Here is a 19,645-nt window from a genome sequence, read left to right as displayed (position 1 = left end):
TGAAAACAGTGTTGTGTAAACAGCCCCTTAATCTCGTTCTGATGTTAGTGAATTTGGAGTATTCTAAGTGAGCGGCCGCGTGCACAAGGTTAGTAATTTGCATAAAACATGCCCAAACCATCTCCATATAAGGGCTTTCCGCAGACGTTTTCCTTACAGCCTTGCGTCATTCTATCTCTGCAGACTCGCTCTTACCAGATCCTCGAGCAAAACCAGTTCAAACACAATAAACACCTTTTATACAGACCCAGATTACAGACCTCTCATTAGCCAGCTGTGCATGTATATTTGCATTAGTCAGAGAAACCTCACAGCTGAAGCTATAACGCAGCTTTTTCCTACATTTTTTCGTAAATTTAAAATAAATTTTAGTACGAACGTTTTTGGTGAATCATGATTGGTTTGTGAAAATGTTCATAGGCAGATTTCATGCACAAATTTGTGCGTACGCATGAGTTGTGAATGAGACCCAGTGTTCTCATACCATGTTAGCTGAAATAAATAATTATTTTTTTTCCAGTTTGCTAGCCTTCCCTGACTTTGGCTTCCTGCCCTCAACAACCACTGACACCATTATTTGTTCTGTTGACTGTAATGTGTTAGCTCCCTTAGGTCCATAGCCTTCTTAGCCTTTTAGCAGAGTACCTGCCCGGATGCGTAGAGACAGTGGGCTGTGGCAGGCTGAAAACTCACAGTCTCCAGGGATTTATGTGACTGATCTGAAGATGACCCGATTACCGTCATGTGCTGCTGCCTAGAAACACTGAGCTCCAGTCAGACACATTTACTTGTGTTCTTGTCTTCAGTGCCTTGATTGAATAAACAGGTTTGGTCTCAGATTAGCAGCTTCAGTTTGGAAGAATATGTTTGTATGTTTTGGGAGCATGAGTCTCTTATGCTAATCAAGGTAAAAAAACAACAACAAAAAAACAGTGTTGTGGAATCTTGGAAAACTCATTGATTTTTTTACTATGAGTGACGACAGAATCTGAAATGTTGACCGTTGTTGACCGATGATCCTTCAGAAATCATTGTAATATGCTGATTTGCTGCTCAAAAAACATTTCTTATTATTAACGTTATTGATTATTATTCTTTCATGATGATATATAATGTCTATATATTGTCAGACAGTCCCTGACTTTGTCTTCCTCCCTGTTGTCATGTAAGACATATGCTCTGTTACTACTGCAGAGTCTCACTATGAGAGAATATGTGAGCATGACATAATCAGTTTCTGTCAGAAGTGTATTAGACGTTACGCCAGCATCCTGTCAGATAATATTTTTTTTGTGAGGCAGTGCTTTCAACTTTTTTGCACACTGTCGCCATGTATTAACCTGCTGTGGTATTTATTTTCCCAGTCAATCTGATATATTTTGAGATTTGCTTTGCGCTACATCATATGTTTGCAGCAGAAACCTGACCAGCAACAGGTGACATTTATGCTATCTGTTCAGCAGAGAAAACCAAACAAAATGAATCTTTTTAGGTCAAAATAACCATCCAGATCATCAAATCTTCTTTTTTTCTGTCCGTTTTCTTTATTTTGAATAGAATAAAGATAACACACTGTTAAAAAAACCCTGTGAAATTTACGTAAAAAAAACGGCAGCTGTGGTTGCCAGTATTTTACCTTAAAGTCCAACTGAAATCAAAATTGACCCTATTTACTTTGTTAGCGCATATTACTAGTCTTGTGGTGAAAAATTAATCCGTGCAAGTTAATACACAGAAAAAAATTGTTTGCCGTCGTAATCTTTAATCAAAGTCTGAAAAGTTACTTCCGGTCTGGAATGGCGTTCCTTCTCTGATAATGTAGGTTTGACGGCTTGGGTTGGGAAACGCTTAACCACTCCCCTCAAACCGTTAGTCTGTTATGAGCAGAGATGGAGAGGAGGAGCGCTAGAGTAAAACCCTGCCCTCTGTTCAATATTCCGTTTCACTGGGAAATACGTCACAACACTGGAGAAAAGTCGTTTGCAACTTCCGGTTCACGCGGACTTTAAAAAATATGGTGGCAACCTTTTGTTTTACGGGACTTAAATTTAACCTTTAATTTTTTTTTTTTTAAACACAGTGTAAAAAAACCTGTGATATCCACAGTAAAAAAAACGTCAGCTTGGTTGCCAGTATTTTACCATAAAGAATATGGTAGCAGCCTTACTTTGGACTTAAATTTACGGCAAAAAACCCCCAAAAAACATCAGAAGGACTTAAATGTGTAGTAAAAAAACATCAGCTGTGGTTCCCAGTACTTTACCATTAAAAAATACAGTAGTAACCTTTTAGATTTCACGGGACAACCCTTATATTTCATTAACCAATAAACGTTATAATTTATTTTCACTAAAGTATTAAAATCTGCTTTATACCTTTGTAGTATTATTTAAAAAAAAAGAAAAAGAAAAAAGAGTAATATTTATTTTGGGTGAACTATCCACAATACATATTGTTGCATTTTTGTAGTTTGCATTTTTCGATTTATTGTGACACGATATATTGTTACACCCCTAGTGTTTAATAAATAAGTGAAATAAGGTTTCTCATGTGGAATGATTTCAGCAAAAATGTATTTTTTATTAATGCAGTGACAGTCTTCAATGCAGTGACAGTCTCCAGTTCAGTGAAAGTCTCTAATGCAGTGACAGTGTGCGGTTCAGTGACAGTCTCCAGATGCAGTGACAGTCTCCAGATGCAGTGACAGTCTCCGAGTCAGTGACAGTCTGAGAGGCAGTGTCGTTCTCAGAGGCAGGGTCAATCTGAGAGGCAGGGTCGTTCTCAGAGACAGGGTCGCTCTCAGAGGCAGTGTCGTTCTCAGAGGCAGTGTAAATCTGAGAGGCAGTGTCGTTCTCAGAGGCAGTGTCGTTCTCAGAGGCAGTGTAAATCTGAGAGGCAGGGTCGTTCTCAGAGGCAGGGTCATTCTCAGAGGCAGGGTCAATCTGAGAGGCAGGGTCGTTCTCAGAGACAGGGTCGTTCTCAGAGGCAGGGTCAATCTGAGAGGCAGGGTCGTTCTCAGAGGCAGGGTCGTTCTCAGAGGCAGTGTCGTTCTCAGAGGCAGTGTCGTTCTCAGAGGCAGGGTCGTTCTCAGAGACAGGGTCAATCTGAGAGGCAGTGTCGTTCTCAGAGGCAGTGTAGTTCTCAGAGGCAGTGTTGTTCTCAGAGGCAGGGTCTTCTCAGAGGCAGGGTCTTCTCAGAGGCAGTGTCGTTCTCAGAGGCAGTGTCGTTCTCAGAGGCAGTGTCGTTCTCAGAGGCAGTGTCGTTCTCAGAGGCAGTGTCGTTCTCAGAGGCAGTGTCGTTCTCAGAGGCAGTGTCGTTCTCAGAGGCAGTGTCGTTCTCAGAGGCAGGGTCTTCTCAGAGGCAGGGTCAATGTGAGAGGCAGTGTCGTTCTCAGAGGCAGGGTCAATCTGAGAGGCAGTGTCGTTCTCAGAGGCAGTGTCGTTCTCAGAGGCAGGGTCTTCTCAGAGGCAGGGTCAATGTGAGAGGCAAGGTCGTTCTCAGAGGCAGGGTTGTTCTCGTTCTCAGAGGCAGGGTCGTTCTCAGAGGCAGTGTTGTTCTGAGAGGCAGTGTCGTTCTCAGAGGCAGGGTCTTCTCAGAGGCAGGGTCTTCTCAGAGGCAGGGTCGTTCTCAGAGGCAGGGTCGTTCTCAGAGGCAGTGTCGTTCTCAGAGGCAGTGTCGTTCTCAGAGGCAGGGTCGTTCTCAGAGACAGGGTCAATCTGAGAGGCAGTGTCGTTCTCAGAGGCAGTGTCGTTCTCAGAGGCAGTGTCGTTCTCAGAGGCAGTGTCGTTCTCAGAGGCAGGGTCTTCTCAGAGGCAGGGTCTTCTCAGAGGCAGTGTCGTTCTCAGAGGCAGTGTCGTTCTCAGAGGCAGTGTCGTTCTCAGAGGCAGTGTCGTTCTCAGAGGCAGTGTCGTTCTCAGAGGCAGTGTCGTTCTCAGAGGCAGTGTCGTTCTCAGAGGCAGGGTCAATGTGAGAGGCAGGGTCGTTCTCAGAGGCAGGGTTGTTCTCGTTCTCAGAGGCAGGGTCGTTCTGAGAGGCAGTGTCGTTCTCAGAGGCAGTGTCGTTCTCAGAGGCAGTGTCGTTCTCAGAGGCAGTGTCGTTCTCAGAGGCAGGGTCTTCTCAGAGGCAGGGTCAATGTGAGAGGCAGTGTCGTTCTCAGAGGCAGGGTCAATCTGAGAGGCAGTGTCGTTCTCAGAGGCAGTGTCGTTCTCAGAGGCAGGGTCTTCTCAGAGGCAGGGTCAATGTGAGAGGCAAGGTCGTTCTCAGAGGCAGGGTTGTTCTCGTTCTCAGAGGCAGGGTCGTTCTCAGAGGCAGTGTTGTTCTCAGAGGCAGTGTCGTTCTCAGAGGCAGGGTCTTCTCAGAGGCAGGGTCTTCTCAGAGGCAGGGTCAATCTGAGAGGCAGTGTCGTTCTCAGAGGCAGGGTCAATCTGAGAGGCAGTGTTGTTCTCAGAGGCAGGGTCTTCTCAGAGGCAGGGTCAATCTGAGAGGCAGTGTCGTTCTCAGAGGCAGGGTCTTCTCAGAGGCAGGGTCAATCTGAGAGGCAGTGTAGTTCTCAGAGGCAGTGTAAATCTGAGAGGCAGTGTATTTCTCAGAGGCAGGGTCAATCTGAGAGGCAGTGTCGTTCTCAGAGGCAGGGTCAATCTGAGAGGCAGTGTCGTTCTCAGAGGCAGTGTAAATCTGAGAGGCAGTGTCGTTCTCAGAGGCAGGGTCAATCTGAGAGGCAGTGTCGTTCTCAGAGGCAGTGTCGTTCTCAGAGGCAGTGTCGTTCTCAGAGGCAGTGTCGTTCTCAGAGGCAGTGTCGTTCTCAGAGGCAGTGTCGTTCTCAGAGGCAGGGTCTTCTCAGAGGCAGGGTCAATCTGAGAGGCAGTGTCGTTCTCAGAGGCAGGGTCGTTCTCAGAGGCAGGGTCAATCTGAGAGGCAGTGTTGTTCTCAGAGGCAGTGTCGTTCTCAGAGGCAGGGTCGTTCTCAGAGGCAGGGTCAATCTGAGAGGCAGGGTCAATCTGAGAGGCAGTGTTGTTCTCAGAGGCAGTCTCGTTCTCAGAGGCAGGGTCGTTCTCAGAGGCAGGGTCGTTCTCAGAGGCAGGGTCAATCTGAGAGGCAGTGTTGTTCTCAGATGCAGGGTCTTCTCAGAGGCAGGGTCAATCTGAGAGGCAGTGTCGTTCTCAGAGGCAGGGTCGTTCTCAGAGGCAGGGTCAATCTGAGAGGCAGTGTTGTTCTCAGAGGCAGGGTCTTCTCAGAGGCAGGGTCTTCTCAGAGGCAGGGTCAATCTGAGAGGCAGTGTAGTTCTCAGAGGCAGTGTCGTTCTCAGAGGCAGGGTCTTCTCAGAGGCAGGGTCTTCTCAGAGGCAGGGTCAATCTGAGAGGCAGTGTAGTTCTCAGAGGCAGTGTAAATCTGAGAGGCAGTGTATTTCTCAGAGGCAGGGTCAATCTGAGAGGCAGTGTCGTTCTCAGAGGCAGGGTCAATCTGAGAGGCAGTGTAGTTCTCAGAGGCAGGGTCAATCTGAGAGGCAGTGTCATTCTCAGAGGCAGGGTCAATCTGAGAGGCAGTGTCGTTCTCAGAGGCAGTGTAGTTCTCAGAGGCAGTGTAGTTCTCAGAGGCAGTGTCGTTCTCAGAGGCAGGGTCTTCTCAGAGGCAGGGTCAATCTGAGAGGCAGTGTAGTTCTCAGAGGCAGTGTCGTTCTCAGAGGCAGGGTCGTTCTCAGAGGCAGGGTCGTTCTCAGAGGCAGGGTCGTTCTCAGAGACAGGGTCGTTCTCAGAGGCAGTGTCGTTCTCAGAGGCAGTGTCGTTCTCAGAGGCAGGGTCTTCTCAGAGGCAGGGTCAATCTGAGAGGCAGTGTAGTTCTCAGAGGCAGTGTCGTTCTCAGAGGCAGTGTAAATCTGAGAGGCAGTTGTCGGTTGTATATAGCATAGGGGGCGGGACGCTTCAGATTCTAGAGAGCATTTGATGGGACAGAAGATGTGATGAGAAGCCATAGACTAAAAAAATATGGACGTAGTGTTCGTGACGTCACCCGTAGGTTTCTAAAGCGCGTCACTCCCGGATAACAGAAAATGGGCAAAGAGACGGGGCGTGGGTGGAGCTGAGGTGCCTGGATGCTGAAACCATGCCCCCTATCTCAGGCTTAGGAGTAAAGCCAATAGTTAAAGTTCATGTTTTTGCCCTTCGAAATACTATAATAGTTAAAAGACATAACTAAAAGTGGCACTATGTGTATCGTGATGCATTATTATTCTGCTAGTTAAAAATTTATTATCATGCAGTAACTTAAAATATTGCTCTGAGCTTTTACGTGTGACAGTGATTCATGCGCATACATGTCAGTCAGCGCGGCATCGCACGTCAAGTTCGTAGAGAGCTTTATTAATATTCAGTCCACTCAAATGGGTTAAACCATAGATATTACCTAAGAAATTTGAGCAAATGCACTAGAAATCCGCACTCATTCAAGGGTGTGCATCTATTGCATGGATGGAGAGAAAGCACTGACACCTGCAGGATTTCATCTGACGGTACTTTTTATTTAAAACTAAAAAGTTAAATAAGCATATATAATCTATCTATTCCGTGAGAGCAACGGTACCGCATAACAAGTGTAGTCTCTATATCTATAAACGTTTAATTAACTTGCGTGTAGGTTTCAAGCAGTGGCGGCTCCAGGATTTTTTTCTTGGGGGTGCTAAGGGGGGGCTTAACAGTTTAAAGGGGTGCTAAGAATAAATAATCCCTAATGAAAAAAAGTATATTTTACTGTATTTAAAATGCATTCCTTTTTTCATTAGTACATTACAAATATACTAACAAAAAATGGTACTATCTTTAAATATATTAAAAGTATATTAGCATCATGCTTTGACCTATTTTCACAATACAGCTTTTAACACATTTTAAAATAACTGTACCTTAGTGTATTTTCTAAAAAATATATTTTAGAAAAATATACTTGAAGTGAAAATTCTGTTTATTTGCACTTTACTTAAAATATATATTTTAGGTATATTTTTAACTGTGTGATGACAATGATCATTGTAACAATGCATTCAAGTATACTTTCAAAATACATTATAGTATACAATAGTATATTGTACAAAGTATAGCTAAGTAATATTTGTTCATTAACCTGCATTTGTTATTGAAGACAAAGTGTGCAATTTGTAGTATTTGGAATTTAAGCCAAAGGCATTACTGGGCATAGCCTATACTTTTTACTCAAATATAATACACTTATGGTATATGGCTTGTATGTTTCGAAGACACTCGTAATGAATTTGTAATGTATTTGTAACACAAATAAAGTACACTTTAAATATCACTAATCAAGCATGTAATTAGTCCCTACACAGGCATATACTATCCCAATTCGCATACTATCCGTCCTAAATAGTATGCGAAACTAGAATTAGTACGTCCCAAATCGTAGTATGTTGAAATGAGTATTCCAAAGATACCCGGATGGTCTACTATTTCCGGTTAGAATTCGAAGTGCAGATCAATGCACACTCTAACGGCTAATATTGCCCACAACCCATTGCGTGCGGGAGGGAGGAGCTTTGCGGTGATGGTGGTGATGTAAACCTGACAGTCGGATGCAGCAGCGGAGATGCGCCCTCAGTTTTTAAGTGTAAGAATTCAAATGTTTAACCCTAATAAAAGTTATATTTTATTGTCTCGTAATATTAATGGGTTTATGTTGTGCCAAAAAAGTACCGTGTTTATCTTGTAGGGTCCGATGAAGATACTGAGCGCCTCATTGCAGGCTACAAAACAATAAATAAAAAGGCTCTAGTACAGTGTCATAGTGTCTTTTTTATGTATTTATTTTGATGTTTCTGTCTGACTTATTTGTAGTAATACTGTGGCTGTACAAATGTTAACTTTATCAGTCCAACCAAAGAAACATGGTTACTACACTTTTACTATAGTAAAAGCATGGTTCATTTTCATCGGGGTATTTTTAAGTATTATACATAAGTATAAGATTAAGTATAAAATACGTTAAACAATAGTTACACTTTAAACTTTAAATATTTTAACTCAGAAAATAAGTAGCTTTCGTTACACACATTTGCACATGAACGTCGAACCAGCCGCCTCACAAACGACCTGCGTCTGGTTGATCTACGACGACGACGCCCTGCTTCACTCCTCAGTTTGGTAAAACACATTGTAAATGTATTGTGGAAAAAAAGATGGGAATAGTAAATAAAATGATATTGGACATATAAGAATGAATGAAATGTAAAATGTTTTGTTAACAGTCGAGGTGTGCGTAACTAGGCAACCACGTTCAAGTTCACGTTGCATGACGTCATCGAAGTATGTCCCAGAACGTGCATACTCTTTTGCTACACACTCAAAAGTATGTACTTTTTCCTCACAAAAAAAGTACATACTTTTAGGTCGTAGTATAAGTAGGCGAATTGGGACTCAGCATATAACTTGTCGACTTGCAGTCCCATAGGCATAGCCTATAGGCGTAGCAAGTAGGGGTGTGACGAGACGCTTACTCCACGAGACGAGACGAGACACGAGATTGGGTTCACGAGAACGAGACAAGACGAGATTTTTACACAATTTTTAAGAAATCCTCAATGATGAAATATATGAATGGAAAATAGTCTTTTATTCAACTGAAAATCACAAAATGCAAAACAATTTAGGTTCATTTTGAAATCAACTTGTAATGAATGTTATTTTACTTCTATTTTAATGAATTCTATGCAGTAAAGGACATGCAAACACTGCAAAATGTTTTGCTATAAACTCTACTGTCTGGCTTCTCCCCTGTACGATTTCACATGAGAAATCTAACTCCTTTCCACAAATCGAACATAAAGAAAAATAAAACAGTATAAATAAAATAAATATAAATAACTGAAATAACACTTTAAATGCAAACAGTAAGTGTGTATCCATAATCAAAGTACTGCTCTCTCAAAACTACAAGTTCAAACAGAAACAATTTTTTTCTTCAAGCATGAAAAAGAGATAAATTAACTACACAGAACAGACTAAGATTATGGTCATGTTCTTTTTCAAGAATATAAGCATGTCGACGATTTCTGGCAGCAGTTGAGACCTTTGGGCAGTAACTAGGGCTGCACGATATGAGGAAAAGCTGCGATGTGCAATAACATTGTTTAATATTGCGATGTCGATATGACTTGTGATATGTGAATGTTAGCTATACTGTTCCCATGTCTTAGTGCTTTAATAGGTTCTTTGCGCGATGGGTCAAATGTTTATTACCTGCCTGGTTCAGATTACACAATTTTAGCGCGATTTTGGCACGATCCGTTTCGTGGAGATTCGTAAAGGACAACGGGCGTCGGGACGCAAGATTCGATCGTTTCATTTCGAATAGTGTGTCATAGTGGGCGACAACCTACGCGTCTGCGTTGCTTCAGGACATCATGACAGAAAGAATAGCATGTTTAATTTTAACGGTCCTCCACGACGGGTTGAGTGTGAGCGAGAGTGAGTGAGAGTGCGAGGCGAGCAACAGTGAGTGTGCGTGTGTGCGCGCGCCAGTGAGCGTGTGTGTGTGTGTTCGCGCGCGAGTGAGTGAGTGAGCGAGGGACAGTGAGTGTGTGTGTGTGCGCGGAGTGTGTGTGTGATTGGCCCGGCACACAAATGATTTAAAAGTGGCAGGGGCATCTTCAATACTAATTTCATTTCCATCACACTGACATCACAACAACTCACGAGACAAAGTTTCACCTCGACGAGAAATCTCGTAACACGAGATCTCGTCACACCCCTAGTAGCAACGTATTATGTCCATATAACAGATAGTGAGGGCTTTAAAACTGCAGTAAGCTAAAGTAAGGAACGCGCTTATGCTTTTAAAACGCAAACAAAATGGAAAAAATCGCGGGTGTCGAGACGTGTTTACAAAAGTTGAACTTTTAACTGGACACGGCATTTTAAAACATGGCACGAGAAACTGTAAAAGCAGAAGAGATGCAATAGGCCGACCGTCGCCATCTTGGTAGCGCGTCACTCCCGAATTTATTTATTTTTACAGTCAGACAATTAGCTGAGGTAACGTGACGACTAGTAAACAGCAGACAAACGGCTAATGATGACTAATGACCACTGCAGCGGGAATCCACCTGTCACTCAAAAGTGGACACCCTTAATTATGCAGAACTTTAAGGCTTAATATAATGTAAACGGATGAGTTATAAAAAAATTCACCCCCCTCACAGTTGTCATGAAGGGAAAAATAAGCTATATAGACCAAAGCCACTTTTTGCACCAGGCTGTAAACGTGTTTTTTTTCTGCTGTAAAGTTGGTTATTTTAACATGGGGGAGATACAGATTTGACTCACTTCTGCACCCAGCCTCAAGCGGCCAGTCGATGAATTGCCGTTGAATTCACTTCTGTGTTGGTTTCAAGAGAGAGACAGGGAGGTTGCCGCTTGGGCCACACCTGCGCGTTACCGTGGAAACCGTTGTTTCTGCCGCTCCTAAAGCTATACATAGGCTACAACTAACTTGTACTGTCTGACATAAAAAATGTCAAAAAATTACATTGAAATGTTATTTAACAACATAAACTTGTTTTTAAAAACACATCGTTAATGTCTCAAAAATATGCATTATATCAGTTTTGAAAAGATTTTTTTAAAAACAATGACCCTCATATTTGTTTGATTGCACTGTTAATTCAAAAAATAATTCAGCTATCTTGAAATGTCAAGATCACCCTTTTATAATTATACAACATAAACCAGAAGTTAAAGGATTTTGATGAAGTGTATCACCTTTTAATGCTGGGCTCGCCCTGAACAAAGCATATTCCTCCTTATCAAGAATGGCTTTAAGGCCTAGCCCTAGAGCAGCAAATAAAACAAAACAAAACATTTCAATTGTGCACTCATCAAAACACAGTTGATGGAGATAATTTACTGCATAAATGATAATTTACTTGATTTACTTGAATATATGCTCAGATGGAGATGGTACAATGACAATGAGCTTACGTTGATATTTTGTGAAATGCCATTCTAGTTGTCCCTTCATTGTCTTTGGGATCAGTTTTTCTTGTGTGGTTCGTTCTGACTGCATTGTATTAGATGCATGTTTGTTCACCTTGGTGAAGAAGTAACGCACCAGCACCAGACTCGCAGTGATCAGCATGGCTTGATGTTTTTTGAGAGCCAGCTCAATCCTCCAGACAACAGTTCAAACTTGGTCTTGCAGATTGAATATATCGACTGAATTGTATGCAACCGAGCAGAATGAAAGTTGCAGAATAAATATTATTTTCAAGCAGAACAAATCTTGCAATAAAGCAAACAAACTATTGTAGTAAAGCAGTAGAGTAAAGCAGATAGTCAAACAGACTGAGTGTTCGCTATAGCGATTGTCAACATTCTAATTTTTCTTAGCTGTGATGTCACTATCTCACCTAGGCCTGCATTTCTCTAATAATCACTCTGATCTCCTTTATAAACTGCCCTCTCTTGTTGCCAGTCTGATCTGCTTTTGAACCAGTATACAAACTAATATGTCTATAAATTAAAGGATCGTAAAACTCTAAATCAGACATTTTAAGAGACTGCTGATATATGTTTGCACATGATGGGACCCTAGTGAAAAATAAATATAGGCCTACTAAAATGTATTTGAAATACATTATACTACAAATACATTTAGCCTACATATTTATGTACTTAGTATACATACCCTGCAATTGTACCTTTAGTATACTAATTTGGTATACTAAAAGTCTGCTAAATTGGAACAACTAATTTTGTACTTAATGCACTTTAGTTATCCAGAAATAGTGCTGAAGTTCAACTAAAGGTATACTTAAGTATATTTGATTGTGCTGAAGTGGAAATATTGCAAGTATACTTAGGTACGCTTTAAATATCTTAAATTTCAGCATTTCTTCAGCATTTAAAGACTGATATTATACAGAGATTACATACTATCCACTAATAGTGATATTAAAACACATTTTAGGCTTAATATTAAGAAATGTGCATTGTGTAATAAAGAAGTACTCCAAATAAAGTTTAATTATAATATTTATCAGCAAGTCTTAAATGCATTACTATTTTAAATACATTTTGATATAGTTTTAAGTGACTAAAAATGACTAAGGTTTCCCTGATATCTTTTTTGTTGTTGAAAACAAACACTTTTCCCTGAAAATGTCTTCTTTACTTTTGTAAATTTGTTTGCATTTTGCACCTGTCATTACTGTAGATGCATTTTTGTGTTCTTTTTGGTGAACCGTGTTAGATGACTAACATCATCAGAGATGCAAACATTTACTACATTGTGTAAAACCCAGTAAACCCTGAGATTATTACTCATGACATTAAAACAAAATATATGGATATGAGAACGTGTATACAATATAACTAAATTAACAATCTCTCTATTTTCTAATTTCACTAAACATTTCATTTTCATGAACATTTTTATTAAACATGGACCTTCTTTTTTATGCTATTGTATGCTCATTTTTTTAAATGTAGCCTAAGCAACTAATTTAGAGGTGCAAACTGGGTGCCGGTGTGATGAGAAGTTCGTGCTCGGCCAGATTCGGGTCAAAGTTCATCTTCGGATGCGGAGCCACACGCGCTGTTACAAAAAACGCTGTGCACACCTCCAAGCGAAATGGGGTCTTGCGCACCCAATGCGCACCCAATGCGCACGACCGCCCACACCGCAATGACGTCATTTTTTTCCGTGCGCACCTTCGCGCTCGTGCGGACGCGGCGAGTATAAACCTAGGCAACTTAGACAGTGATACATTTGGGAAAAATAAAACTTGTGATTTGCTTAAATATCTGATCCTTCTGCTATTACGTTTATAGCATTATCTCTTTTAATGTGATAAAAATACTAAATAATAATTTTGACTATGTATTGCTATGTAATTTACGGTGGTGTAAGGTGCTGGAAAAAGCTTTAAAAATGGACCTTGAAAGTGCTTGAAAAGTGCTTGAATTTGACCTTGGAAAAGGTGTATGAACCCTGAATATACTGATAACCACCATAATTATACAGGCGGTAAAAAAGAAAACCACATGATGATTCAAAGTTCACCACCATTAGTTTTCCACAAGCTGAGGCAAATGTTAATATAAAGAAGGTGCACAGTGTCATACACACAAATACAAAACACCATCATGATGACACACACATGACTCCAAATAATGCCATAAACATTCATTAAACAATATATGATCTAATATAAACCACAAATGTACATAACTGATAACAAAAACTAAGAAGAAACAATTATTTAAATGAAATAACATCAAATGTGAAGAGAATTCTGGCAATGTCAGTTTAGAGAAACAACAAGAACAGAAAAAAGAGAAGCGACGAGCAGAAACAAAATAACTGCAACTGACTTCAATCACAGCCTTATATGAAATCAACTGAAGATAAAAGAAGACATTAAATCTCTCAAGATCTCAGCAGAGGAGGATTAAACAACTCCACAAACAGCATTATCAGCTTCACTTATTAACCAGATTGTCTTTATTTCTTTCATACATCTACAGTTCTGTTTGAGAATTAACAGAGGTTTAGATGTTGATGATTTATTGTTTCATTTGAAACAATTCATTTGTTTGCTATATTTGGGCTCTTGACCCTTGACTTTCTAAGATTAGTTTATCTCTGGCTGCTGTAACTCTGTGTTTATAAGACATGTTGGTTATGGCAAGAAAATCAGAGAGTTAATGAGTCAGGTGATATTGGCTATCTGATGATGACATAATTATCATGTAGAGGTCTGATTCACTGAGCTCATTTCTTCTTACCTTTGATTATATTATTCATTAATTTTACATAATTGATTGTAGTAGCCCTATGATTCTACAGCATGTGATCCATCAGTGTTGTGATAATCTGAATAATTAAAAAAATATATATTGTGCACAATAAAGGTTTGAACTACTGTATCTTTCAGACACACACAGACATCAAGAATCAGCATATGAATCTCAACAACGGTGATGATAAAAGTGCAGTGCATGATGGGAGCCATCATTCAAAACTCATCAGTATCTCCCAACATGCATTGCAGGATGAATAAATTATGCTGAATTGCCTTAGTATTTTCTTTTAATTATTATTATCTGCTTTTATTTTCACTGTTGTTTTTGTTGCAACTTTTTAGTAGCTTGTTTTGTGATGTTCAGAGTTTTATCTGATTATTTTGTTGATTGTCACCGTTGTTGAGATTCATACGCTGATTCTTGATGTCTGTGTTGGTCTAAATCGTACAGTAGTTCAAAACCTTTTTTGTACACCATATGTTTTTAAAGTTCTTCAGATTATCTGTCACTGCTGACTCGCATGCGGTAGGGTCACATTACACTCAAAAACATGAAATATATTAGTATTAAACGTGACTTTAAACTTTATTATTTTCAATAAAACATCAACGTCTGAACCTATGGTAATTCTCAATAACAACTTTTATGACAAATTGGTTTGTAATACAATATTTTTAAATTACAGGCAACCACAGCTGGCATGGTTTTTTTTTATATTCATATTTTTACGGTAAATCGCTTGCAACCAGCTGCCAGTTTTTTACCGTAAATTTTAGTTCAATGCCGTAAAACATAAATATTTCTACCGTTTTTTTTTTTTTTTTACGGTAAAGTACTGGCAACCACAGCTGCCAGTTTTTTACCGTAAATTTGAGTTCAATGATGTAAAATATAAAAATTGCTACCGTATATTTTTTACGATAAGGTACGGTAAATGCAACAGTATTTTACTGTAAAATTACATGAAATGTCCTGTGAGAGCTATTACCATTTTTCATTGTATATAGTAAGGGTACATACTGTTAAGCTTTTTTTTACAGTTTTTTTACCGTTAAAATTACGAACATTTTTCGTAAGATTGTGAAAGGAAAAATATTTTATTATATCAGGTTTATTGCCTCAGAAACCGTATCCGCAAGGTAATAATCTATTTAATGACAACAGGTTACACCCTCCTTCATCTTTAAATAGACACTGAACAGTTAGTACATGAATAATGAAATATGAATACAAAGGGCCAGGTAGTTTGTTTCTGAATGCAGTTGTTAACATCTCCTTTATTACTCATTGAGTTAGCTGAAGGACAGTTTTACTTTAGATTTGTTAAAAAAATGCTAAGTAAACTAGATGATATTTTTTTGAAATAATTAATTAATTGATTGCAAAGATATCATGTAACAAAATGTAGTGCACTACAACTATTTGAACTATAGCAATAGTATTTATATAGCAATAAATACTATATACTCCACCGTATGCAGTATGTAATGCACTAGTATTCGATTTTGAACATAGCCCATGTTTTTATGTAGCCTGTATCTGTGGGGAAAAGAAAGTTTGCTGCCCTTGAGTGTGCATAGATTGATATCAACATAAGCGGATATGTATATCTGTTATCTGGTCACATGACAAACTATAAACATTGCTTTTATTCATGCAAGTGTTGTCAAGTACATGTCTTCTGATAGAAAGTTAGTTGGTTTTCTAAAAATGCCTTATCACTGTCTGCTCACTGCAAGTTAATACAGTTAGCACACGTCTGGAGCAGGTCACATCTGGATGACATCATCACCTGGGATGTGCTGCAGGTGTTGGGCTGCAGGCCTTTGATTTGACAGCACACGAAACAACCTCATGAATGATAAATCAGCTGGGGAATTCCCATATCGCCCCTACTTCATCTTCATGATTATTTCATGTCACCGAGCTCATTTATTATTCATCCCGCTCCCACGACTTTGGATAAGATTTAATCACTACATAAAAAGATTCTTCTCATTTTCATTCTAGGAATAGTAAATCCTTTAATAAGTGCATGGAATAATACGATTTACATAGATGTACTGTTAAATATACATTGTGATATTTTCATGCTTTTTGTGATAATACAATCATTAGTTAATTATCTTACCTTCACCAACATGTCTCACTCTGTTAGGCACCTTTTAGAGGTGAATATTGCGTTTAGATCAGATTTTCATCTGAGATTTTCTGTGTTGGTCTAGACTTCTCTTAATTTGTCTCTTTATCTTGTTTTTTTACCTCCCTAGAGCACCTTTAAATTTAAATCGGAAAGCGATATCCATCTGGCTGACCACCATAAACAAGTGTTGTACGATGGAAAGTTAGCAAACAGCGTCTCCTTCACTTACAACGCCAAAGCCACAGACGCTCAGCTCTGCCTGGAGTCCTCGCCCAGAGAAAACCCGTCCATTTTCGTGCATTCGCCTCACGCTCTAATGCTACAGGTACGGTAAATGTCTGCTTTACATTTAGGTTAAGAATAAGATTCTGCGTTGTTTAGCTAACACCATGGGATAATGTCAGTGTTTGCCATTCAATGGTAATTGTTTGTAGAGATTAGTCAGTGGTTAATGTGAGTCGGTACTTTCAACAATTGCAAAAAAGTTCATTACTGAATGCATCGATCACTACTTTTTAATCCATGTGATTTTTTCCTTCTGTTTCTATAAGGATGTTAAGGCCATCGTTACACACTCCATTCATAGTGCCATTCACTCCATTGGCGGTATCCAGGTGTTGTTTCCTCTCTTTGCACAGCTGGATTTCCATCAGCACAATGAAAGCCAGGTGGAAACCACAGTGTGGTAAGTTATATTATGTCCACCAAAAGTTTGGGGTCAGTAAGACAAAATTAATACTTTTATTCAGCAAGGATGCCTTAGATGGATAAAAAGTTACAGTAAATACATCTATAATGTTACAAAATAATTATTGTTCAAATAAATGCTGTTCTATTCATCAAAGAATCCTGAAGAAAATGTATAATCTCCACAAAATATATTGAAAAGCACAACTGTTTTCAATTTTGATAAAACATGCAATAAGAAATGTTTCTTGAGCACAAAATCAGGATATTAGAATGATTTTTGAAGGATCATGTGACACTGAAAACTGAAGTAATGAATACTGAAAATTCAGTTTTGCTATCACAGGAATACAATACATTTTAAAATATATTAAAATACAATTTTTAGAAAAAATTTCACAATATTGCTGTTTTTATTGTGTATTTGATCAAATAAATGCAGCCTTGATGAGCAGGCTGCTCATCCTCCCAAGTCCTCCCAAGAAACTTCTGTCAAAAACATTGAAAATCTTACTGACCCCAAACTTTTGAACTTTATAATGAATAATATTAATTATTATTTTCATGTTAAGGCCAAAAAACAGCAAATGGCAGATATTCAAATTCTATTTGGTCAAAATAAAACACTAAACAATGAAAAAACAGTAATTGTAAATGCCACAAGTGAATTTGGGCATCACAACATTATAATGTTCAATATGAAAATTAAAAATTAATTTAGAAATTTGTTAAAGATTACATTTGAAGGTGTTATTAAAAAATATAATATATATATATATATATATATATATATATATATATATATATACTGTATATATGGTTACAAGATTAACGTTAAGTGAGCTTTAGATGACGCACAATTAAATATCCAATATTGGCTGATACAAAAATCTTAACAATCAACCAATTGCATCAAGTGCAGAATGTTCTTGCTATTCTTTCCATTAATATTTGGTCGACAAGTCTTTAATCTTGAATCTTAAAGGTATAGCGGAGGATTTTTTACTTCCGGGTGGATCACCTATACTATTGGTCCTCCTAATTGTCAATCATTCTGGTGAATCAATCAAACTTATTCAAAAAGTGGAGAGGGCGGGTCTTATCTAAAATCCTCCACTATACCTTTAAGCAGCGGTTACCCAATAAAGTTGTGTAATGAGATGTTTTGGTGCAGTTCAACTCTCCTGGCCTTCCTGATGGAGCTTCTCAAGAGCTCAGTGGCAATGCAAGAGCAGATGCTTGGTGGGAAGGGTTTCCTGGTGATTGGATACCTCCTGGAAAAGGTGATGAGTCTGACATTTTTGTGCTGTTAGCAACACCAAACGGAATTGCAAAAATAATGGTTTCCAAGCAGATTTTCCCAAACCATTGTTCAGACAAAACGGTTGTTCCACGGCTCAGAGCGTTGGTTAGGCCATTGCACATTGTTTACACTCTTTGGAGAAATCAGCCTGCAAATATCTTATATATCTTGAGCACATTAATCTGGATAAGAGAAGATATTTTAACACTGGTTAAAATACTATTCTAAATGTGCTGTATGCAATATACTAAAGCATAAAAATACCATAATATGTTTGCAGAGATTTAGTAAACATCCTAAATCCAAATACTTGTTCCTCTGAAAAACAAAAAGACAATCCAGGTTGTCAGTTGGCGTATTGCAGCCATGGAAGCCAACAAACAAACTAGGTCAGAGATCGCAGATTTTTAATATGCAAACAATAAAAATACATTAGCTGATCAACTTTCCATTGTCAATTGTGCTTTTTCCTGTTGCGTGTCCCCAATCTGGCAACCCACACGAGCGTCGAGTCTGTGGAGTAGAGGGTGGGGGAAACAACTCTCTCCAATATTTTGAATTGCAGTACCCATTTCACCCACTAGCTGTCAATATTACAAACTGCACCTTTAAAAAAAAACTAAATGCATGAAGCTAACAATGAATTGCTCTTTTCTTTAAAGCAGGGCTCAGTAGTTTCGGGATTTCTTTGCTGTATTCTCGCTTTTTCCTCGCATGTTTCTCTCTAGAGCTCCCCCCACAGCTTCGGAATAGATATTTGACAACACTGTTGTAAAAACTCGTTGGCGATTCTCAGACACCAGAGGCTAGTAGATCAACAACATCAAAGCAGATGGGACATTCTTTAAAACGTCTTCTTCATTCGGGTTCGAACAGCGTGAGGGAGCGCAATAATGACAGCATTTTAGCAGATTTCTTTTGGCCGTAAAGCAATTGTTTACATCACGAGACCTGATATCACGCGAGACTTCCTGATGCGGCGGCCGGCGGCTCGCCGGCTCAAAGTTGCAAGTGCGGATTTTCCGCTCACGGGCACCAGGGGGGTGCGAAACGACCACCATTCAACCCGAAATAAGTAATATAACCATTCCAATGACTCCGAAGCTGTTCAGTTAAGGTAAAAAAGTTACTTAGATCACCTTTAAATGGTTATAAGATTTTCTCTTTCAGAAGGAGTTGTCATGACCTTGATTGACTCAAGCTTTTGTAAGCTTGAGCTGAATAATAATAAAAAAAAAAACACGCACACAATTCACTTGCTAGGACAGAGGAGAAAGGCGCATTATGGTTGATGAATGACAAATGCACACTTCAGCATTTGCCGAATGCCGGTTCAACGGCGCTATTATATTCTTCCTTGTCCATGCGTTTATTGCGATGACATACAAATGATCCCAGTGTCATTATTATTTTTTCCTCTTGCTATCTTTACTCATTCATAGCTGTCCTTATTTCATAGTCTCAATGTACCATTGGCTCCATCTAAAGTTGGCACTTGAGTAAAAGCCTCACTTTGTCATTTAACAGCAGCAGCTGTAAATCTGAGCTGGACGGCACCTGAATGATCCCACTGTCTGCCGTCCCGTTCACATGTAGCCGGCCATCTGTTTGTGTCTCATTTATACTCACTCCTGTCTCACACCACGCACCTGTCTGGACCTCAGGTGCCAGCTGAGACTAATAACACAGAAAATCTCTACAAAG

At 39.3% G+C, this 19,645-nt stretch overlaps 1 protein-coding gene across 2 annotated transcripts in view; it reads left to right on the top strand.

Moving 5' to 3' along the window:
- The window catches only part of nbeab (neurobeachin b), a 286,723-nt gene that overhangs the window by 77,792 nt on the left and 189,286 nt on the right, over positions 1 to 19,645 (top strand). For both annotated transcript variants that reach the window (XM_084126150.1, XM_084126151.1), the window contains exons 9-11: positions 16,079 to 16,276; positions 16,503 to 16,636; positions 17,813 to 17,921. In XM_084126150.1, coding sequence (XP_083982276.1) covers positions 16,079 to 16,276; positions 16,503 to 16,636; positions 17,813 to 17,921 — 441 coding nt within the window. The remainder of the gene's footprint in view (positions 1 to 16,078; positions 16,277 to 16,502; positions 16,637 to 17,812; positions 17,922 to 19,645) is intronic.

This window comes from Abramis brama (assembly GCF_963993115.1).
Source record: "Abramis brama genome assembly, chromosome: 10".
In the NCBI taxonomy this organism is placed as follows: domain Eukaryota; kingdom Metazoa; phylum Chordata; class Actinopteri; order Cypriniformes; family Leuciscidae; genus Abramis; species Abramis brama.
This window is presented reverse-complemented; position numbering and strand designations above follow the sequence as displayed.